General features: G+C 38.9%; 1 protein-coding gene across 1 annotated transcript in view; it reads right to left on the bottom strand.

Moving 5' to 3' along the window:
• Positions 1 to 6,031: 6,031 nt before the first annotated feature.
• Positions 6,032 to 24,970, bottom strand: part of TGFBR1 (transforming growth factor beta receptor 1) — a 34,983-nt gene continuing 16,044 nt past the window's right edge. The window contains exons 5-9 of the mRNA XM_032102179.1: positions 19,420 to 19,587; positions 18,754 to 18,910; positions 12,569 to 12,693; positions 11,787 to 11,917; positions 6,032 to 10,404 (exon numbers count right to left, since the gene is read on the bottom strand). Coding sequence (XP_031958070.1) covers positions 10,279 to 10,404; positions 11,787 to 11,917; positions 12,569 to 12,693; positions 18,754 to 18,910; positions 19,420 to 19,587 — 707 coding nt within the window. The 3' untranslated portion in view covers positions 6,032 to 10,278. The remainder of the gene's footprint in view (positions 10,405 to 11,786; positions 11,918 to 12,568; positions 12,694 to 18,753; positions 18,911 to 19,419; positions 19,588 to 24,970) is intronic.

The raw sequence follows: 24,970 nt of genomic DNA on the forward strand, positions 1-24,970 counted from the left end.
CCATGTTTTCGCATGGCTTTGTTGCTGTAGTTCAAAGTCCATATGAAAAAAAACTGAATCTGGATTGATTTTCTGTATGGAAGACCAAAAATTACGGTATAGACAATGCACTGCTTGTGCTATCTTCAACATCGCCCTCAAAATAGGATGTGTCAGCAAAATTCTGTCTAGCACCTCGTCGTATGCACAGATGGCATGAGAACTGCAGTGATATAGCTTTGTTTCTTTCTTTCTCACTTTCTTAGTCTTGAATTTTCATCCTTCATTTGTCATATCCATGTCTTTTGAATTTTTATTGTACGTTCATGTGTTTGCACAGCCATTTCTTTATTAGACCTTTAAAAATACCTGCCTTACCTTCCTTACTATGACGATTTTCTCCCTATAATTATTTTTAGCTTGTCAGATGACTCCCAAGCCTTCCTTAGGGAAGAGAGATGAGTTCTTTTCTCAGGGTGTGTGTTTCACTGTCTCACCTGTTAATAGATGGATATTTGTCTACTTGAGTAGAGGTACTTGACCAGGTAAAAAGGCATCAATCCACACTAAATTGTGCCTAAGCAACACCAAGCAATGGAAAACTGTCTCACCTCCTATCTTCTCTGTGATCGCCTTTGACTTCAGATAAACCCTCCTTGCTTTTAAGGAACTTTTCCAATGCGCTTCTTTGAGAAGGGCCTGACATGAAAATCTTTGCTTAAGAATCAGCTTTGGTTTCTTCCATCAATTCTGCAAAGTTTGAGAAACTGAGATGAGCAATGTCCCTTCAGCCTGGCCACCTTTTTCAGGCCCACAATCACATATTCTGCAAGGACTTGTAGCTCCGGCTTCCCAAATGTCAGGATTCATCTAGGGAGACAGTTTGAAAGACGCTGACAGGGAGCCAGAAAAAGCACACAGGTCCCTATTTGAGGGATTGATTCATAACCTAATCAGTCACTCATAAGTAAAACATCTGTAATAATTTATAAAGTTCCTGTACTCCAGCTTAGGCTCAGTAAACAGGTCACTGGAGAGATGACACCTTCCTGAACTTTGGCCTATATACATCACGTCCAATTGTGCTCAAAACTATAAGGAAAAACAACCTCATGAAAACACACAGTCCTCCCAGGGACCAGACCCCTGCCAGAGCACTTCTGCCTCAGGAATCAGTCACAGACGAGTCTTGGAAGCTCCTTAAACACCACTGCTGCTTCAGAAGCCTGCCTTTGCCTTGGGCGGACCGGCTAATTTTTCCAATACCACTTAGATAAGGCATGTGGCTGCAACTAAAACCCTCAGGAGTGCAGAAAAAGAAAATCTTCAAATTTCTTCTAAATCTCTTCGCTTCCTGATCAAATATGAATCTGCAAGAGCTCAGTCACCATGTGTAAGTCTTGTCATAACCCAGGACTGTATTAACCTCTAAATGAGAAATTCAAACAAATCCAGATCTATAAATACTATAATTTCTCATAATTTATACCAGGGTGTAGCTGCCTTAGGAATCACGCCTAACAGATGGACACTGAAGGAAGCACGTGTTGGTATATATTGAAGCTAAGGAGCTTCAAAGTGACATCACTGGTCTTTTGATTTGATTCTACTTTTACCTCTATCTTTTTGGCTTTCCTATGGGCCGTTGTAAACAAAGTATTCTTTAAAACATAGATTTTAAGAATTCCAACCAGAACAGCTTTCTATCTTTTCACAGTTAAAACTGGGATGACATGGTAATGATCCTTTCACCCCAGATAACACCAAATGATCTCTAGTCTTGTTATCCCTCTTCCTTTTCCACCTAAGCAATTTCATTAAAGGAATTCTATCTAGCTTGAGTTCAGATATTTTCCAGGATGGTATCATAAACCAATACAGAGGTCTACTTCTCTAAGTCACTCCATGAAATCTTGCAATCACAACTTATTTCAAACAGAAAGTAATATAGAAGAAACAGCGCATTACAGTTTGCTGTATTTTACTGTACACTTTAGAACTGCTTTATGTGTAAAAATTGAGAAGAGGTTTTGAACATTAAGGATGCTGGAGTCACAGTCCATATCAATAAAGATGTTTTACTCTGAAAACTTCAAGCACACAACAGAGATGTTTCACCCTGTAAATCTGGAGCAGTAAGGGGCCAAAGCAAAAGCAAAACAACCACGTGTGAGGTATTCTGTGTGAAGGGGTGCACAAACAAGGGAGCTTGTGTCAAGAATGGTCGGTGAGAATTCTTCTCCCCTCATCCACAAAAATGGTAGGACTTCAATGTGGGCGAGACCCACTGCTGGGTAAAATTTCTCAGTAAAGTCTCCAAGAGCCAGGCTGTACAAAAGGTAAGAAAAGCTCAAGAAATCAGAGAGAAAAGGAACCTTTTCAAATGAACTAAACCAAAACAACTGCCTCCAGCTTTCCAAGTGGCTTTCTGACATAGAGTAGGAAGTGGAACTGTGGGGAGACAGGGAGAACTGAGTGCCAGTGACTCAGCACACACGATAGCAGGCAGAATTTTGCATTAGCTAAAACAGAGGGGTGAAGTAAGCAAGTGAGCAAGATGAGTGCTGGAATTGTCTTTCTCTATACTACAACATTAAATACACACAAAATGTGACAAAGAAATACCAAGATAATTATTCCCAACAGAGAAGATCCACTGGATGGAAAAACCCCCAAGCTGTCATTCAGCTTCTAAAAATGAGTGGCATGATGTGAAAAACAGTGACACCTAAACATTTATCAGTTGAACCACATATTAAATAAGTTCCTTTAACTTCAGCCAGGTTTCAAATGGTCTGAAGAAAACATCTGTCTTTAATTCAAAGGGTATCACGTATACTGCCTGTAGCATAAATTATTTCTTTTTAAAACAATTGAAAATTATTTTCAGCTGCTGAATGCAACATCTTTGGAAGAGGAAACAACAAAACACACATCTGGCCACATAAAACTGCAAAAATGGCTGCAGCAACACATCAATACGAAGGAAGAAATCATGAAGAGCCTAAACCATGTAATATTGCTTTTGTGCTAGAACTCAAAGACTAGCAGAACAATGGACAGAGACAGGTTTCTTTCCTGGAACTTTTCTTTAAAATGTCTTAACCATTTGTAGAGTTACACTGAGATTATCTGTATGCAAGCTTTCAGGTAAATTTTACCACGTGAGTTTCCTCAGTATTGTACTTCAAGCCTCCTGCAACTGCAGCAATAGTAAAGGCAGCAAAACATCCACCTCTCCTTCTCAAGCATCCTCTTCACTGAGGAACCAGAAGAGTTGGGCTTTAGGAGAGAAGCTGTGAGCTTACTGTACATACTGACAACACAGCCTGGAGAAGTTAAAAAAGGAATGCTGTAATATATTTTTCTTTGCACTATTCCCTTCTCCTTCTTGAAGTACACAGAATCACAGAATTGTTGGGGTTGAAAGGGACCCCTGAAGATCTCTTAGCCCAACCCCCTTGCCAAGGCAGGGTCTCCTAGAGCAGGTTACACAGGAAGGTGTCCAGGTAGGTTTTCGGTGTCTTCAGTGAGGGAGAAGTTCAGTGCTGTTCAGAGTGTTTAGAGAAAGGGCTGTGCTTACCTACTGTACCAGCAATGATACGAGGCTCAGGAGGCTGCACGCCTGTGATCATGTGAGCCTCAGCACAAGGAGGCTTTGCAAGAGATGGAAATTAGCAATTTGACAATATTATTGGAGTGAAGAGACCAACAGTCCATGGGCCTTTCAGATCTCGATAGATGGAAATTAGGATCTCTGTAAGGTCTAATGTCTCCCGATATAAAAATTTAAAGCCTTCTAACATCTAGTGTGGGAAAGAGTTACCTTTGAAAAAAAAAAAAGCCACAGCAAAGCAGTTTCCTGAACAAAGGTAAGAAAAAGGTAGCTCACTTTCATGGAGAATTGTCCAAAGAGGTTCAGGAACTGAATCTCACTGACCCTTCAGGTAACAGCGACAGAAAACTCTCTTCCATGGAAGGAGATGTAGGTCAGAGAGTCCAAGCCACAGGAGGGCAATAACGAAAGAAAGCACAGCCTGATTCCACTCTTTGGAAACACGTAAGAATCAGACAGCAACCATGGTATCACAGAATTCTTGCCATTTTTACCCCATTACTATACTAATTAAGAGTTCAAACACTGGAACTACACACGTTTCCCACGCCCACAGCATAAGGGAATGGGAAAAATGCATGAATGCAAATTAGCATCTGGGGATGTCCAGAGCAATAGATAAGCTATTGAAACTCAGCCAACTTGGAATTTATCACCAACTCTTGTTTTACAACATCTTAAGACTGTTACTTATTGCCTCTGCTTTCTAGGCTTTTAGATATTTAATATAATACCACAATAAATAGAGGTAATGATTTCAGGTACCATTTCATCTCAGAGACTGGGGATTTAAATCTTATTTTCAAGAAACTCTGAGGAAGACTTAAGGGTGTGGGTTTCTTGAGCACTACTGGATTTTATTTGCAGCCCAGTCAAGTTGACAAAGGAAATGCTGTGCCAACATATCATTTTTTCCAGCCTGGAAGGCTTGGGAACAATTCTAGCCACTCCAAGATAGATCTATGAGACTCAAAACAGCAGCCCCTCATGTCAGTAAGGGAGTTTGCAGTGTGAGATTCTAGTAATTCTTCATCAGCAAAACAATGAACACTGCTAGTTCCAGCTGAAATGTTATGGCTTGGCTGGATAGATAAAGAAAGCTAGTAAGAGCACTGAGTGAGAAATTTGGAATTTCTGATTTCCTATTTAAAAGGAATCTATTTTCTGCCAGGACCACCCTTACGCTATACTACAATTACTGGGTACATCCCTGTACATCAGTTACCAATGCCACAAAAATTGATAAAAGGAAAGTTGCAGTACTTACTTGGTACTGCATAGAAGTGGTTTGTTCATATACTCTTTAGTTATGCTGCACCTACAGAAAATATTCATTGCTTGGCTGCAGTGGGTGTTAAAAAGAACCCCTTTCAACAGTCCCATGCTTTAAAAATTAAAAAAAAATTATACCAGGCAAAAGAGCCAGCTGAAATTCTGCCACTCTTTATGCTGACTTGCAATCCAAATCAGCATGCAGATCTCCTGAATTCAGTGTCTCCTCTAAAGTGATCCTAAAACACCCTCCCATTTAAGTTACTTGTGGTAATTGTTTGTTGTTTATGAATTTGCATTTGTTAGACTCAGGCCCTCAAAGCACAAAACAGAGAAAACTACTTAATGAAAATGAATTTTGGGAGACAGCAACATCACTATGCTTGTTCCAGGCCACACATTTCCTCTACTAGTAAATACAGTAGAGGGATTCAGGATTGTACTGAGTTTTGTTTGCTTACCATGGTAGCAAAGGCCTTCCTTTAGCCACTCATGGGAGAGGGATGTGTTCTCAGCCAAATAATCACAGCTCCTGTAAAAGCATTTGAAAGGAAGGCAGTGTTTTGACATAGCCATAGGCTTTCTCTGGACACCTTATGGCTTCTGATTGCGGAGAAAGTTTGCTGGAAAAAGTAATTTTGGCAATTCTGTCTGAGCCAAAACTTACGTGAGGGCAAGATGTCCTATTTTTGTTGTGTCTAAATCTCCACTTCCCTTCAGAAATGTAGCACCAGCCTGAAACTGAGTTTTGCACAGAAACAATCCACTCCAACACAAGCTCATTTTACTTGCTGTTCTGGGATGCACTGAGGTGCTGAGCTGCTGAAGTAGTCTAAAATCCTCAGCAGCTCTGTTATTTCTATGCAAATATAAAAGTAGAGAGGACACAATTTGTCATTACTGGTTTTGTCCAGGAGATGAGAGACACCAGCAAGGTTCTTATACCAACATTACTATAGGAGGCAAGGAAGAGCAGGCACTTTGTCATTATGTGCACAGATGAGGTGGATTGCCTCGGCAGTAGCAAATCTCTTTAGCATTTTTGTACTAGAAGAAATTCCTTCTGAGAAATGAATTCACAGTAAACCCACATTTTAGCAGGTAGGAACATCACACACAAATCCATATCTTCCTGCAACTTCTAGTTCTGAAAGACAACTCGCGCATTTTGAAAAAAGTTATTTATTTTCACTGCTTTAATCTCTCTACTGTAGTGTTAGCACTTAACATAAGCATCCACTCTTCTACTGTCCTATTTACAATCCATTGAAATGTATACTCTACAAATACAATACATATTTTCAGAAATGTAAGGGAAATGCACATTTTGGTAAGGTTTAAAAAAGTGACACTCATCTGTACAGGATCCTCAAATCATCCAAAAAGTAAAATTTACAAGGCAGTATCCACACAGCTATGTAAGGGCAGGTGCTACAGTGACAAAGCAGCAAACTTGCTAATACAATAAAATACTGAAAATTAAAGTGTTTTGGGGCACCAGATATTACATTTAGTACCACTGAAGTTGTAAATTTAGTAATACCCATATTTCTAGAAACACGAAACTACAAACCTGGAGAACATTCTGAAAAATATTAAACATTATATACACATGAGGTAAATGTACCTTGGTCTTTTAAGAGGTAATTTGAGTTTAAAGCAACCGATATGGTGAAGGGGTTTTTTTGTTTGTTTGTTTTTTAAACAAAATGATTAACACCTTGCAATCATTTCAATGGCACAATATAAACAAGGAACTAACTAAAAGGTGAATTTCATGGCAGTCACACTCAGAGCCATTACTGAAAAAATAAAATAGCCTCTTACTTCATTTGACACCTTCATGTCCCCATATAGTCAATCCCAACGTCTTTACCTATATACAAAGTCTTTCTTAGGACTACAAGCAGAACCATAGGAGGGTGACAGTGTGTCATACTTGGAAAGTCTGCTTGAGAAACATCCCAGAATTCCAGCTTTTAAGGTTGGAAGGTCCCTGAAGAATTCCAGCATTTCAAAAATGACATTTCAGGCTTTTCAGCATCAGACCATTTCCAGTGCTCCTTGTTCTCCATGTCCATATCCATCTGGTCACAAGTCTGTAAACCAAACTGAGGCTTCAATGCTACTAAAATGTAAAGTTGATTAAATCCACAAAAATTAAGTGAATGTATAATGTATGTAATATTTACAATAAACATTTGCATCAGTATTAATCAGAAACTGTTTTGGTATATACTTGAAATGATACAAAATTAATATTTTGAATGCTAAAATATTTTGGTCCCCCTGGATTTCCAAGAGCAGATCTGGTGATATTACAATCTTAATTTAAAAAATACTTATGTGTACCTGTGTCCATATATATAAGATATGATCTTACACAGGTAACATTTAAAGTTACATAATATATACAGACACAGCCTTTGTAAAAGGTGTTCAGTTCATATAATGGAAAAGAAGAACAAAGCTTGAAGTTGTGGTGTCAGAACTGAGGATACATATAGCTCTATTCAGAATTTTCCTGTTCTGCAGCCCAATAAGAATGATAAGGTTGTTCTTAAACACTATTCCTTATGTCATACACTGTATCAAGCATCCTTCTGTGTTCTGTTTTTGCAAGCTTCTATTACAGAGCTAAGTTTTGAACAAAATAAGAACAGTTGCTAGCAATTCAGGAGAATGAAGATTTGCAGGTGGTTGAGACAATATAACACATTTATATTGTTGACAGAATCATCTGTGTGCCATGATGCTGTTCATCTGCCGTACATCCTCTTTAAAATGCAACAGAACTGTTCCTTATATTTTAGGAAATTAAATGTTATGCTGATAAGGTTTTGTGGGTGCTAAAAAAGCCACTAAAAATTATTTGATGAATTATACTGCAAGCTCTCCTGTTACCATCAAAATTACTATGGACAGCTGAGGCGCTCCAGTAGCCTGATAGTTCTGAAGTAGGAGCTGTACCATTTGTATCTATGGTAGGACCCCAGGACACCTATGAAAATTTGAAATGTAACAAAGTTACAAAATAAAAAATTAAATTGCTAACTAGGAAGCCTTTGAAATTAGCTTGGAAATCCTGACTATTTTCATGATGACCCATTTTCTTCAAGTATCTCTACAGATACACAGAACTTGCTAGAGAGGCTGCCAAGTAGGTAGGCTTGGGAGTTACATTATATTCAAACATTTTTTTTGAACAGTCATAATTGAAAAACTCTGCGGTGCATAACTGTCCAAGTGCATAAAGGCATAGCTTACTTCAAATACCTACATGAAGTATTTTTGAGTCCAGCTTTCATTGACAGAGGCCTGAAGCACATAAGCCTGACTTGTCAGATAATGCTAAACAAACATAAGCATGACAGCTGTACCTATGTTTAAGCCTAATCGGTTTCTAAGAGCTTCTCTTATTTTTCCCTTTTCTCCTGGATACTGTCTTCCAGTATGAATAAACTCATCCATTTTGTGGTTGAAAAAAGCATTTCATTATTTGCAGTTCAACCTCCAAGGATCTGTAATTCTGACATCATTTAAACCTATCTCCAAGCAAGCAGTAAGAATGTGGAACAAAAATTAAGTGTTAAGGCTTTTCTTGGGTAAGGCTTGCATCACCTACGTAGCCTCCTCTTCCTGGGCCCCATTCCTCCTCCTGCTTTAGCTGCCACACATCACAGGCCACGGAACAGAACCTCGATTGTGCTGCTGCCAGCAACCACCCTGCCACTGCCACCATCTTGGTGAGAAACTCTCAGTGGGTTCTATGCTGAGGGATGAAAAGGAAGCTAAGCTAAAGGTTGGCATGTGTGTTGCGTAATGGGATGGGTATTGATGTGTTCTGGAGAGCGGCAGGTTAGGCATATTAATTACCAGGCATATTTACAAACTGAAATACTACTGTTTTGGACGTTAAAGAAACCAAAGATCAACCAGACTCTCCCTAAAATTGCAATTAAAAAAATATCCTGGTAACAGCAGGTCTTTGTTGTACATTTGGGCAGGAAGTAATTTGATTTCCAAACAAGTTTGTGAAAATCTTATGATACCCTTAAAAACTCAGGGAAATCTTGACTAAAGCCATGCATGTTCTTCTGTGTTCTTATGACAACACAAGCCACCATAAGCTTTGTTCTTCTAACTATGAAGAGGATTGCTAGAATCCCCTGGCATTTGTATCCAAAGACCTGCAGCTCACCACCTTCTCTAGCTCACCACTTTGTGTATGAGGCACACATAACATACATGCACATAAAATTTATAAGCAGCTTTGACTTTTCTAGTACAAAAGCCCAAATAACCTTTCTATAATTACGGGTGCGCTTAATCCTTGTGTAATTGCAAATATTGTTCTTTGAGCCTTAAGACCCAGGAGAACTGCACAGAAAATATGCTTTTCTTACTTATTTAATGAAGCAAAATCTCCCTTAACATTTTACTCTTTCTACTTTTCTGAAGTAGATAGGTACTTCAAGCATTTTAGAAGTACCACTTGATAAAAAAATTTTCTATGTAATTATGACTCATAACTTGGCAATTACAAAATATGACAGTGAATTTACTAGCTTACACTATTTAAAACTCCTACAGTGGTTTCAATAGTCAGATTTTGGTAAAATTGAAGATATTCCATGAATTATGTACTCACTGTTGCAATGAGTGAGAGTTAGATCTTAGCTAGGCAAAGGAACAATTTTCAACTTGAAACCAAAAGTACCATAGGCTTTGTACGTCCCTACTATTTTGCATTAAAAGACTCAAAAGTGGCACTTACTGGTGTAATACAATCTATTTTGAAGGCAATGTAATGTTCTGAAAAAGTGGAAAAAGCCCAGGAATTATGTATAAAGTATAGTTGCATAAGTTATGTTCCCACAACTGAATGAGGTCAATTTGTAAGTCAAGGTAAGAGTCCAAAAGATACACTACCTTAATAGCTAGCAAGGTATATACTCCAATAGTACATTCACAATCTGAATCAAGGAATCGAGACAGTGGTTCAGAATAGTCAATGTACCGGGCAGGAATAAAGTTGCTTTAAGAGCCATCAATGCACTGTAGAACAATATACTGAACCAGTTTCATTTTAGAAGTGACCTCCTACTTTTAGCACAGTTCACTAGCAAAGACCAGCTATCAACTTCCCAAATAAAAAATTATAGATTAATGAAACTAGAGTACATGATGTTTTGTAAGTAACCTGGAAAAGAGGTTCATAGTGCACAGAAAGACCCAACACAACTGTTTAGCACATCCACAAAAATCCTAATAAGCGACGTTCCTATGAAGTACTAAAAGGCAGCAATATCCTTCTGTTCCCCCAGTGAGGTAGAACAATTAACCTTCTTAAAACGTCACTCTGGTGCAGATAGGGATTTTTACAGTGTTCTTCGGTAGCAAATCCAGGATTACATCTTTATCCCCTCCTGTTGACTAAGTTGTGATAATGTTTTCTTAATGCGCAAAGCTGTCAGCCGAGCGGCTCCGTTGGCATACCAGCATTCCCGCATAATTTTTGCCATCACTCGTAATGCCTGGGAAGGAAACACAAGTCATTATATGCACTGCTGTTCCAGTGTAGCCCATGTAACTGCTGCTCTGTCTTAGCCTCTTCAGGCATTTCTGCAGTCCACTACTAGTACTACAGCTGCATGGGACAGTATGCTGTTTAAAAAAAAAAAAATTCTTACTTTATTTACAGAAAAGTAAAACTCTCTAAACACTGTAGAGCAAACCTGATATTTTTCACTAGACTTTTGGCCCATGAAAAAAATATTTTAATGAAATATTAGTAGCTTGTCTGTACCTGTTTTCTGAATTTTCACATCAGACAAAAATACACTATTTTTTATTGTACCTGCAGCTAAGGAGTTATTTCAATGCACAGCAATTAAGTTTATGAGCTGTCTTCCTCAAATTGAAACTCTGTAAGGATTCTAAAAAGTTATGGAGTCTTTTTATCCTTCAAGCATCCATTCTTTGAAATCTGAATGCTTCTATGTGTTATTTGTAACAAAGCAAATAACAAATATGGCAGATGAAATAAAGTAACAGCTCTACATTCTAAAATACCATGAAAGCTGTATTACATTAGTCATTTAAATCCCAATAACTTCCCGTCTCACAGTTTGTTGGTGCATTCATCACCTTTCTCTCCTTCCTGTGCACCCTTGCCCAACTCTTATCTCAGCTGTGCATTCGTTCCACACATGCCACAGCCCAGGTTCCCTCCTCTGTCCAAAGCACCTCATTCCTATCAGTGCCTCCCTGCTCCTGTAGCCCACTGCAGCTGTTCCCCCAAGCTGTGAGTCAGAACGCACTGCAGGTAGCCCTCGCTGGGCTCCCAGAGCAATGCTATACAATATTCTCTCTGACCAGTTCGGGTCAGCTGTCCCGCCTCTGCTCCCTCATGCTCTTGTCCACTGCCAGCCTAGGTGAGAAACAGAGAATACTTGAAGCTGTGCAAGCACCGTTCAGCAACAGCTAAACCATCAGTGTGCTATCAGACTATTTTGGTCACAAAACCAAAACACAGCATTGTGCAGCCTACTATGAAGGACATTGACTCAATGCCAGACAGACACCGTATAATTTATTTGCAATGATGCTTCCTGCACAATATAGTTCAGACTAGATCTAATTTATATTAGCATCACCTATGCTTCACAGGAAAGGATCCTAGAATCCTCCATGCAGAGTTAGCTATTGACTTCTATGAAATTACATTTAATATACATAATATACTAATGTATAACCAAGGAACAATGCTTTTAATAAAGCCATAATGATTAGAATGAAATTAATTAAGTTCTCCTAGAAGCAGCTCTTCTCCCTTCAACAATAAGCATTTTAAGCCACTGAAATCACTAAAAGCTCTAGTGTCCATTAAAGCAGCTTTAGCAAGGTTAGTTAATACCTCACAGCTCTGCCATCTGTTTGGAATATTGGGCCTTAACTTCTGTTCGCAGACAACTTTCCTCATTTCTTCAACAGAAGGGTCTGAAGGAACGAGGTCATAGTACGGCAACTGGTAATCTTCATGGATTCCTGTAATAGGTTGAAAATAGCTTAATTTTAGCTAACACCAGATGACATATTCTTCATTTTTTACTGTGTTCATTATCAGTACTCTACCAGTTTTTTGTTTTCATTTTTAAAAATTACATCACAACGACTGAGAAATAAATAAACAAAAATCCTTAACCATACCTTAGGAGTGTTTACATTACCCTTTAAGGATCCAAAATTTATAAAAATTGGAAGAGAGATAAGCTACATCAAGTCTTTCATATGCTATACTAAAAGCACGCTTCTTCAGAGCACATGGTTTATAACAGTATGCTTCATTTGAAATAAGGTACAGATGTTATCTGAACACATTATAGCTAGGTCTAGTGGCATTTGCCCCTCGCTCACAAGAATATTAAACTTTACCCCTTTTTCCCCTCTATGTAAATGTTTAGAGAAAAAATTAACACAGACAAGAACATTTCCTATTTTCTTCAACAAGTATGGTTCGTCAGTCTAGAAAGAGGTTGAATAGACCAGTTATCATTTACAGGATTAACAATTAGAAAGTCCGAGATATACTGGCTATTACTTTGCACTGTTTTTTGAGCAAACTGTTTTCAGAACCTGAAAAAGTTTAAGTTACTTCTAATTCCTTAATATGACCCATTTTGTAAAGTTGCCACGTACCGCCAATTGAACACCGCCGAGCTATTTCCCAAAACACTAATCCCATTGCATAGATGTCTGCTCGTTTGAATGACTCGAAATGTTTCATATTTATCGAATCATCTAGAACTTCAGGAGCCATGTACCTGTTTGCAATTAAAAAAAGAAAAAAACCAGATTTAATTTCATAAACACTTAAGAGTAGAAAAAGTTCAGCACTAGTGATCAGCTCAAATCCAAAATAATGTGTTTTTGTGGAAAAGGAGATAAACGAAAAACTGCTTCATTAAGGTTATCCAATCAGAGACCATTCAATGTAAAGGGATAAGTAAACTGAGAGGAACAAGCAAAGAAGTAGGGGGAATAAGTAAAATGTGAAACAATAAACAAGTAGAGCCATAAACCTGATAGACAAGGGACAACTGAGACAGCGACAAAGACCGAAAGTCTCCAGTTCCTAACTGATAGGCTATTAAGAAACTCCAGGCATAGCTTTGTAGAGGTGCAGTCTGGATGTTGTGACTTCTAATAAGTGGGAAACAAGAGGAACACAAAGATTGAGGATATTCAAGGAAGGCCTGTGCAGCTATGCAATGCTTATCAAGGAACATTTAGGAGAAAGGGAACAGACGTGCAGCAACAGAAAAGGGTAGCAAAAGGGCCAGTTGCATAAGAGGTTGTCAGTCTGCACATGCTCACCAATGTACCCTATTTTATTAAATTCTAACTACTCTGTGCATCTCACTCTCAAGCCCACGCGCACGCATTCTCTAGGAACTGTATGTCAGCAACTGGAGGCAGGCATGAGTCCATTCAGGTCTAGCAACTGGAGCAGCAAAGGGATGAAGCTGAAACTAGAGAGAAGGAGGGGCTCAACATCATTAGCTGGAAGGGCAACTACAGATCCTAGGAGCACATCTGTAGGTGAAAAGAGCACATATCTGGAGCTACTGTGGGGGGACCAGTGTGCATGAATTCTGGGCCAGCAACTGTAGTCTGACAGAAGGTGAAGGTGCCAGCAACTGGAGCAAATGAGTAGGTCTACTTCAGCTACTGAAATAAGACCATGTATCACAGGCTTCATGGTCACAGCTTACATATACATGTGTGTACCTACATGGTACACAGCTTACCAGCTACAGGGGAGAAAGGGGATGAGAAAAACAGAATAAGGGTCTCTCAGCACCAGCAACTAGAGTGGGAGTCACAGGCTGTAAGGTCTGTGTGGCTGGGTGCCAGTTGCTGGGCCAGAAGGTTTGCATTTCCCCAACCCTGCACAGCTGGTGTGCGGGGCTGTAATTCACTAGCAACCTTCAAGCTGGTCTAGCCAGCACCCAGGCAGCCCAGGCAGGGATACTTGCCAGGGCAAGAGCCCATGCTGGTATTTGAGGGAACCATGCACAGAGGCATGCGTACATCTGCTGTTTGCTGCTGTGCAAACAGCTGGGGAGTATGAGATTCATGGAACACAGGACAGAGCATTAGACACAGCAAGCCTTGGATGGATGGTTGAGGGGCTCATAAACATGCATGGAGTTGTGAGGCTGCAGAAGGGAGTACATACTTTCACTAATGAAGCTCAAGCCTGATAGCTGAAGAGAAGGAAGGAGACTTGGCTGTCTATACTTATGTTTTATGCAAGTTCTGACAGTGTTTTATGCGGGTGTTGAAGACAGCACATGGTGCATAGCAATCTATATAATCAGCCGTCAGTACGGTGTGTGTCTGTGTATGACTGGTTGGATCCCAAGGAAGAAAGCAGCAGCCACATCCATGGGCTTCAGAAGAGCAAAACCCGAGCCCTTTGGGACATACCAGCTGGGCTCCAGAGGTCAGACAAGAGGAAGCCCCAGCTCCTGTAATCTGACAAATTATAGCAGCCACTTAAAACATCCCTAACTCGACTAGAGCAGGAATAGATGTGAAGTGCTGGTTAAGAAACCAGCAATGTTAAAAATTTCTTGAGAACAAAGTCTCACTACCATTGTAGTACCCTATTCTTCATCACACAGTCTGGAAGTCTCACCCTAAACCACGCCAGTCATTATTTTTAGTAGTAAATCCTATTTGGATTGCAAATTAACAACTGTGCTCACCGATTTAGTTAACCCACATTTCCTGCAAGAAGAAAAATCTGTAACAAACTTTCCGCTAAGAAATAAGGCCTGAAAACTGATCATGGCATCCAAGTGGTTGTTACCTTGTTTAGTTAATAAGTCTGATGTGGGAACATCAAGCAAAATAGAAGTGTGGACCTTACTGCAAGAGCTATTGACAGCAGCACCCCCACTGGCTGTTGGAAAGAATGAATGGTATTTGCTGCATCAAGTCAACATCAGTTGTAGCACTGCTCTCTCATTCTGGTAGGGTTCTGGCAGCTAAATCCAGTATATGATGTTTAGCAGAGTTCAGTGTGTTTCTCCGCATCACTGCCCCAGCAGTCTCAAGCTGACATATCAATGAAGCAGGCCAACAGTGGCAGTGTTGACTGGTAAAAAAGCAACGTGCAGATTACTGGAGATGAATACAGTGCCAGGCAATAGCTCTACCTCTGGAACAGCCACAGAAGCCTAGGCACAATTTCATTTAATTGATATCACAGTAGGACTTTCTTTTCCAGTACTAGGGATGGTAGGCAGAATACAGGACACACTACTAAAAAGAAATTTCAGGACTATCACACCTTTCAGAGCTCCCTCAGTACTACTGTGTCTTACAGAAATTACACAGATACAAGGAAGCAAGATAAGTACTATCAAGATAAGTAAAAAAATGCAACCAATAGCTGCATTTGTTCTGAACTACCCAGAACTTCAACAAGGTTTGCTGAGATGAGAGTTCTCCTAAGGCATACAAATTACTCACATGTAATAAACACAGCACAAACAGAGGACAACTGTCTGAAGTTGAGTGTAAGCTTTACTTTGACAGTATTTATTGAATGGAAGTGAAGTATTAAGTATTGTTGCAATCTTTGACATGGACAAGGCTCAAATCGTTCTGGTCCATCCATATAAAAAATGTTTTAATCAAGAATGCAAGATTGTGGTGAATGTCTTAATGCTCTCCAAGGATTTTGCATTACTGGACACTCATGCTACTTCATGAGCTTGACACAGTAAGTGATTATCTTGGAGCCTAGCAGAGAGAATAGTTGATCTATCTTAAGATGACACAGGGATGAAAAGAGTGATGGACCTCAAAAAACAACAAACCAAAAACACCAACCATGGTGCAGGATGTCAGCCAGAAACATGTAAACAAGCAGTAAAGGAGATTGTCTCGGCTTCTGTGAATCATCCAAAGAATGATTCACTTTTAACAGGAAAGACCATAAGAGGCCTGAATGTGGCAAAAATTCCCCCCCACAGTGTGACTTCCATTGGCAAATTGACCTCTTACCATGATCCTCCATCAATGCATTTAGATTGGCTTCGGCTTCCATGATACAGAATGACTGCTCAGAAGGCCTGAGAGATTATTGCTGGAACAAGAGAGGCAAAAGGCAAGGAGGTCGTGTAGTGAGGTCAGCAGATCAGCCACTTCATGGCTGTTAAACAAAAGGGAGAGAAGCAGGCATCTCCTTGTCAGCTTATGCGTTGGAAATGCATTGCTTGGCAGAAACAGTATCTTAGGTTCTGGAGAGAGCAACTCTATTACACAAACTCTGACCTTCTGAGCAAGGTCTGCAGCTCAATATCATCCAAGAACAAAAGGATAAGTCTACAAAGAAGTGTACCAAGTATGTTGAGCATGGTTTTGCCAAACTTTGGGTGCCTGCTGACCTCTTTCTCCCATCTCTTTTAGTCCAAAAGTTCAGTATTAGTAGTCTAAATTTCTTGTACAACACATACGGAGCTTGGTGTCATCAAACAGACCCATACACAACATGTTGTGTGGCATCTCCCTTCATCAAGCCTATACTCTACCAGGTAGAGTTTTGCCCATATTTTGTTTAGGTAAACTTCAGAGAAGCACCTATGGCAAGAATTTGCTGCCAAACTTCTTTTAAAACACAACCTATTTGAACTATCAAAAGTAACAGCTGGGCCACACTTCTAAAAATAAATAGAAAGAGAATGAGGGTTTTTTTACTTGCCTCAGGGAGTGAGAGAGGGATTCTATTTCCTTCTCAGTTTAAAGCTCATGTTCCCTGCTTTATGTTGCAGGCTGAGCTGTGAAAGCACACAGTTCACACCCTCTGGTAAAGCTAAGCCTCTGAACAGAAAAGAAATAAAGTCAGAAAATTCAGTCAGAAAGAGGGATCATCAGTTTGACTCAACACCTTGATCACTCACACAAGAGTAAGTTTGCTTGCTCCCTAGACATACATTTTTACAACCATCATTAGAAAAATATAGACTTTTTCAAATCTCCCTGAACTTGTACACAGATTTTCCATGTGCAGAAGAGGTACCTGCAGTGGCAATCAATGGGAGTTAAAACTGTCATTGAAGAGGTAAGACTTGAACTGTACTATGAAAAATTAATCAGAGATGCAGAGTTACTTACCTAAGAATGCACAAGAGGGAGAAGAAGGATCTAAGCCTTTTACAAGAATGTGCAATTTTCAGAGGGGTAGAAATGACTAATGTCTTTAAAAGGGGAAACAGATTTAGCACTCCTGCTGCCCACTGCAGCAAGCAAGAGTTGCTACAGCTTTACCCTTGTGAAGAAGCATAAGGCAGATGAATAAGGAATTTAATAATGCCTGTGCAAGAAAAGATCTGGTAAGTGGGATCTGCAAACACAGCTGAAAGGATGCTTTCTCCAATGACTAGACTAAAGAAAGTAACTGGTTTGTACATTGTTTTTCTTTGCACGTAGGTGTAGTAAAATTCAAAAATCACACGTGGCATGCGCCCTGCCCCCAGCTAAATTTGCAACGACAAATTCCCAAGAAAGCCTGCTGTTTACTGGAGACTTTGAGAAGGAATAATACCCAGTACCTTATAGTCTAGGAGTAGTTCAGAAAATAAATCTTATCTGACCATTTGTGTAGTATTTTTAAAATTGGCAAAGGGCTAGTACAGCACAGCTTTAGAACAAAGTAACTTCAGCGATATATGTCAGTAAAACAAATTTTCAGTACATGTTCTAAAAGCTTTGGTTAACTGAGCCTTAAAATAATGTTTAGGGGTTTTTTTCTTTCCAAAAAGACACAGCTCAAGGGGAATCCTAATTCACTGTAAAACCGCGATCTACCCCCACCCCACAGTATCGCTTACTAAAGGAATATCTAAAAAAATTTTTGATATATAAACTGGAGACTGGACAACATCAACACAATTTTCTCCAACACTGCTAAGCCATATAGGCTTGGCTCTCACATGCTTCTCCATGAGCAGTGTCCAAACTCCAGTTTGACACAGCACTGAAACTACAGGCATCAGAAGAATGAAAAGTTGCCCACATCCAAAATGGTTGCTGAGGTTCACTGTTAGTGCTACTATCTTTGTATGCTGTATAGCTGCATGGATTACTAAGGGAAATTTATTTATAACTTCCAGTTATTATTGCCTGAAGGCTCACCAATGATAAATTACTGACAGTAAGTTTTATTGCACTTTTGCTGAGTTAAACAGCTCTGAATTCTTCTGAGGGCAAGAAAAACCTGTATTTCCAAATTCAGAAAAAGCTTTTAAGAGAGACTATATTGACTCATCCACTTAAGATTCTTTTTATGCATTAGATGACGAAGATGACTGTTTTAAGTTCTTGCATTTCTCTCAAAAATGTGATTCCAAGAAAGCTCGTGTCCACAACTCTGCACCTTGTGTGTTCTACCACACAGGCTTCACATTGAAAAACACAGCATTTTACTGTCACTATCAATATCCTGTCTTACTTTCCTGACTGGGCTGCAAGTAACATTTCCACGCAACACATGGCAAGAAGAAGAAAGAAAGAGCACTGAAGTCTCTAAATAATCATCAGGCATGAAGTCTCTTAATTGTTCTAACACATACTTGTGCCCTACAATACTTAGCAAGTTTTCAACATTTTACACATGCCAACATTCAACGTGCTTTTTAAGCGCCTGCCATCTAATGAAATACCAGCTGGCAAGGAAGTGCCTAAGAACTCTATCTGCCATTACATTTTCCTGCTGCTTATATTTCTATCAACACAAATTTATATGGGACCAGAAAAACCAAAGCATTTTATTATAAAAGTTGCCTGGAACATCACATAAATGATTTTACCTTTTTGTTCCCACTCTGTGGTTTGGAGCAATGTCAATTGTGTCTGTAGCTGAATCATGCCTAACTGCCAATCCCAGGTCTGCAATGCAGCATGTTCCATTCTTTTTCACCAATATATTTTTTGATTTTAAATCTCTGTGAGCAATTGCTGGTTTGCCTGTAAGGGAAAAAAATAAAAGTAACATCTGAAAAAAAACCCTCCAAACCAACTTGCTTTTGTTCTAAGCCTGGTGCAAAATTTTGTTTGAAGTTACAGAATTCCTTCCAGTTCTGACAATTTATACGCAGCAGGGTACCTTCTGAAATCATTCATTGTAGATTGTCTGGCTGTTTAGGAAAGTGCATTTCATGTTTACTACATTACACCACTCTATTGCTCCTTTCCCTCTTCCCGCCAGTATTTATTGCGCAAACATCCTACTCAAACCTTGTCTCAACTCAAAGTTAAGAAGATGCTATCTGCACCCTTACTTCGTGCCTTTTAACAGGTGTTTTGTAGGAAGGATTGTTACATCACAATACCAGAGAAAGGAAGGCAAAAAGCCTGTCAAATTAAGAAGTTCTATTAATTCAGAAATCATCACGTGGTAGAACAAGCTACTTATGTGTCATTAAAAAAAACCTAAAAATCCAACCACATGACAAGTGGAATAATTGTAAGATTACCTTGTGTGCCAACAATTTCCATGTGCAGATGAGCAAGACCACTGGCAGTGGACAAAGCTAATTTTATCATTCCTTCCACCGTTACTGTATACCTGTTCAGGTAATCAAAGAGTGATCCATGCTCATGATAGTCTGACACTAACCACAGCTGAGTCCATGTACCATTGTCTGCAAAATAAAACTGGCATGAATACCACACATACACACACAAAGCATAAATAAACAATATATTCCACTTTTATACAATGCTTATGAAGTACAAATTATGTTCTGCAAGTAACCTCTGTAAATTAGACTCTTACATCTTTACTTCTATCCCTGTAACATTTAAATGCCTCTGCAAGGGCTGGTAATACCATGGGAGACTTTCTGAAAAGCTTAGTGAGTAATCTTTTATTTAAACTAAAACACAAACCATAGAAAACTGATGTCACTATAATTCTGAGGTGAATATTCAGGGTGCAGTATTCAGGGTATTAGCCAGGCCTTGCCTTTCCCTAAGTTTCCTGCTGGAGAGGGGGCACAGGGAACAGTGCTGAATGAATGATACAAAATTTATCCTGTCACTAGCACTGTACTACAATACTGTCCAGGCTAACCATAAAAAAAAAAAAAAGTGTTTCAAACTTTACTTCCTGACTCCTTCAGTCTTCCCATAACCTATCTGCACTCAGCCTGGGAGACAATTTCCACAGTGGATTTTTCCTCCTGGAGTAGAAGCTTACAAGCAGCAATCAGACACAAAGTTAAATCCCACCTCTTATGACCTCTAAATTGCTGGCCAAAATTGAGGTTTCCAGGAGGCACAAGGGTAAAGAAAGGAAAAAACACTGAGGAAATCAGTTTGCTGTATGACTTTTGACTGAGCTATGACAAACAAGACAGGCCACAATACATCTGTAGATATTCCAAGGCATACAAATGACATGTAAGAGCTTAATTGTTCACATTGTTAAAGCAGTGGACACAAAATACCTTTAAGTTTAAGCCACACAAAGAAGACTATCAAAGGAATTCAAATCAAGAGGGAAGCAAAAGTATTTTTTACCTTCGAAGTAGAAATATACCCAGGAAAGAACAATCCTGCCACCAAATAGGTTTTCTAATTTTGTGTTATAAAAGCAATTCTCCTGTGGCAGACTTGGAAAGTATTTTTATAGCCAGCTACTTTTAAAGAAGACTCTTTCATCTCTTTAGAAGAGTAGTTATCCCATAAAAGATATCAGTTGGACTCCTACCCTGAATTATATAGCCCCTACTCTCTCAGAACAAGTGAGAACACAGCACAAGTTAAAAAGATGTCTCATTATGTGATAGTCTCTAAAGATTGCTCAAGAATTAAATATGAAGAACATGAAAAAGGGAAGAAAGTTCAGAACTTACTCCTATCATAAACATACTAAAATTTTTTTACTTTCCAAAGAACAGACTTGTCCAGAAGAGCCAGAAGCACAAAACACCTGCTCTACAGATTGACAGAAACTACCTTTATAGAAACACTTGTGCTTATCTTTAACTAAACACTTTGGTGGGGGGGAGGGAAAACTTGCAAGCCTCCCTTCTATTTGAATGTTTCTAAGGAAGTCAGTGATGCCATTAAAAATAATCTAAAAATAAAATAAACCCCAAAATTAAAAAGCTTCCAAATACTTCAGAGTAGGAAGAAGACTAATCTACATTCAAACAATTCCATAATGGAAATAGAACTCTGGCTTGCTACATTTACAGAACAGTCTCAACTAAGTTGATTAAACAGGCAAAAAGTCCCAAACCAACCAAAGAAAAAAACCAAAACAACAAAAAACCAAAACAAATAAAAACAAACAATCCCCCAAACAAACCAACCTAACAAAAAAATGTGCCATAAAAATGCACCATAAAACCAAACAAAAACAAAAAACCCAAACCAAAACAAAAACAAGCAAAAAACCAAAAAACAACTCAGTCACATACTCCAACCTGTAAAAGACCTGTAAAAAGCTACTACTGCTGCAGGGAGAGTCTTTTATGTCCACAGAAGGGACACCTAAGTTTTGTTTTTTTAAAAAGGAATAAGGAAATTAAACATTTTTTTCTAAAATATCTTCAGTTTTCTAGTTAGAACTGCTGCATCTCTTGCTACTTTGCAATATCCAAGCACAAACTCACAGAACTCAGCATAGTATTACATGTGAATTTTTCCAAAGTGAATTATGGTCTCTGAAGAGTCAATCCAACAGTATTGGCTTCACTAAACCAGTCTTGCAGAACCATTAGAAACAGGTATGAGTTCACAGGCACAGAAAAGACACTCTTAAATACACATAGTCAAAGAGCTCCAAAGAGCTGCAAAAGTTCTAAGTAAACTAATCTTATCACTTTAGAATATTTTCTTCACTCAGTTTTATTCTACTGCTTCATCAGTTATGACCCTACATTGCTTGAAATAATCCTCTCCTGGGCACTAACACCATACACACTCATTGCTTGGTCCTGTACTTGATTTCTTCTCCTGTTTCTTAGGAGTGAGATACCTCAGCAGGTGTCTATACTAGACACCTAGCTGTAAGGAGGGAAATTAAACTAATTAGTCTACCAGACCTATTGTGTTTAAACAGCTCTGTAAAAGACGTCAGCTTCTGAAGAATTGATTTGATTCAAGCTTTCACAGGTTTGATTCAAGACTATGGTGCCTTTGCATAAAGATCCTCCACTCTTAATGCTACGTTCCCTCCCAAGAGGGGAATATGCTGCTGATTACACACCATTCTATTCAGTTTTATCTTATTTATTACCAGCAAGTTTTAATATTCAAGCTTTACCTTCCATCCAAAGAAGAAATATAAGCTGGGCTTACCATCCACTCTGAGAAGAACAATGATTCTTTTGTACTATATGCTGTATTTGTGGCCCTTCCACCAGATTTTAAGAAGGGACAGTGCTACATCCAAACCTACATGAATAATAGTAATTACAGACAAGCTGAAATGCAGCAATAGGTCCAGTGTCCAGCTATCAGAATGGACCTATGTTTTCCTTGCCTTGCTGTATTTGACAAGCTATACATTTGTTTAGCACTCTAAGCAGAACATGTTACGATAAACTTAAGTCTTCTTATTCTGTTGACAGTAGTTAATTATTACCAAGTAATAATTAACCTGACCCTGAGTATTTTTGGCTGCACAGTAAACAGCATCTGCCATGAAGCTTTCAATCACAGGATTTGCATTATCCTGTAGGAAAAAGTAATTACACTCAATAGTAATTACATACAGCAGCCCAGCTTTCCATGATAAGGTAATCTAATTTAGTTTTCATACACACAATGATCAAGAACCTCAAACAATTTCAGAATGTTAAAAAAAATTACAAAAAATTTACATGTGTTATTGGAAATATATTTAAGAGATTAATTATGTTTATTTCACCTATTTCAAGAGGCCTGAAAGTATTTTATACTGTCAAAATCACTCAGAAGTAAAAGGTTTTCCTTTTTTGACTTAAAAAAAAAATTGAAATTCTGAGTAAAGAAGCTTTCAGATTTGTTGTCAGGAGACTGATCACAGTTTGGGAAAAACATTAGTGACATTCAAGCAAGATCTGTCTTGGTAGAGCTGATTCTTGAGGAAAGGAATATACAATTGCTATATCAAGTTTCAAATAAAATTCAATTGAGTGAAATTACTTGTGAAGAATGTTGGGTATTTTTTCACATCAGCACTAGAAAAACAAAAATGTTTTCTGTGGTGTCATGTAGTAAATGTTTCAAAACAGATTTAGCCTTTTTTGGCATGCAGATAACATAACATTATAAAAAAACAGCAGGAAGAAGCAGTGAAAAGATCAGATTCAGATGGGATCTACAACTAGAAATCTCTTAGAAATTAGATATTTAGGGAGATGGCAGTTTTGTCAGTGACTGGAGCATGACTGGTGTCTCTTTAGCAAAACAGCTCGACTCTATCGCATTGACACAGTCATCTGATTAAATGATGAAAAGCACTTGAGCTGTGCAGATTCCTTCTTCTCAGGCTAAAGCCAGAGCTTCAAAAAGAATAAATGGCTGAAACATTACTTCTTAAGAGGCAGGAATTCTGCTTATTTCTTTGCAGCATATTGTTTAACGTCACTCTTGGGGATCTACTTACCATGAAAGGTATTCTGACGGAACCAATCATCTAGGGAAGCGCACCTTTCAGTTAAGGGGAAGGAATGGAGAAGTCATGGTATTTTAGTGCATAAAGTTATCTGGAAGTGTGCAGTGCAAGACTTCACCTTATTTGAATTTGCCTACAGGCAGTTCTAATTATAGCCAGCTAATGCAGAGAAACATTTAGTACTGTAAACCAAGGTTGCTGACACTACTCTTTTGCTACTAGAATAGTAGAGATAAGTAGTCCCTGATACACTTTACCTTCAAGTATCTGGGTTAGAAAGAACAAAACAAACTGTGTGTTTAGATGGCTCAAAACAAGACACATGGCCCTGAAAGAAACTTCCCTGACCTAGCAGTATTTGGAAGTTAGCACATACTTTGTCACTATGCAAAGAGCTACCCAGAACACAAAAGTGCTTGTCAGCCAGATCACAACTGCAGTTAAAATCGTTCATCACTTCTCAGCCCTCCAGGTGCCATAACTGCAGCACCTCTTTCCCAGTAGATTACAGGGTGGAAAGCAGATAGATTGGATCGGCTCCTATAGCTTTCTGAACATGATACAGTTCTGGGGAAGTAGAAGAGAAGAACGTGCCATTAAGGCACATGAACTAAACAGCATAGTAGAAAAAGGAGTGAAGACAGCAGTTCAGTCACAAACCCTAATCTAAACACACACCCTCCTACCCAAAGGAACCCCTTCCGCCAATTTTACACTAAATGGCCAGCCAGATGCTCCTCAGCAGTTGTGAAAAACTGCAGTTGCAGTAAGAGCAAAGACCTAATTCAGCAGCAAGAACTGCAGCACACCTTGGTTCTACAGCTCTTGTACTAGTCCTTTTCCAGTTTTAAAATTACTAGTACTCCTATATCTCTGCAGTCATCTTTGCAATACCTCAGACACACAGATTCTTGCAGTCTAATGACTTTGTGCATTCCAGCTAGGCTGTAGTAACTCCTGAATGCATTCAAAAGTCAGCCCTATGGAGAAATAGATACAAATCCTCCACAGATATTATTGCTGTGAATGAATACATAATCTTGCACCTGGCACCACACAAACATTTATCAGTTAGCACCAGCATCTACAATAAAAGACTATTCATAGGTGTTCTTAAGCCATTGGTCTCTAAAGCCTGCAGTGAAACACCTGCTCCTTTCAGAGTACCATGATAGCGTACCTGCTAAACTGGGAGAACTACCCCCCTAATGGTCCCTTTTGTTCTCCTGTTTAATGGGATACAGGTGGCCTGAAGTATTCTAAATAAGAATTGAAGTATTAACCTCCTTCAATATTCAGGACTGAATTCTTAGCCCAGAGAGCAAATGGTGTGTACAGATTTTCTCACTGAGAGAATGCAGAAGGTTATACTATGAACCAATTCTGTATTGATGGGTTAAAAATAACAGTACAGA

The sequence above is a fragment of the Corvus moneduloides genome, chromosome 1 (genome assembly GCF_009650955.1).
Source record: "Corvus moneduloides isolate bCorMon1 chromosome 1, bCorMon1.pri, whole genome shotgun sequence".
NCBI classification, from domain to species: Eukaryota; Metazoa; Chordata; class Aves; order Passeriformes; family Corvidae; genus Corvus; species Corvus moneduloides.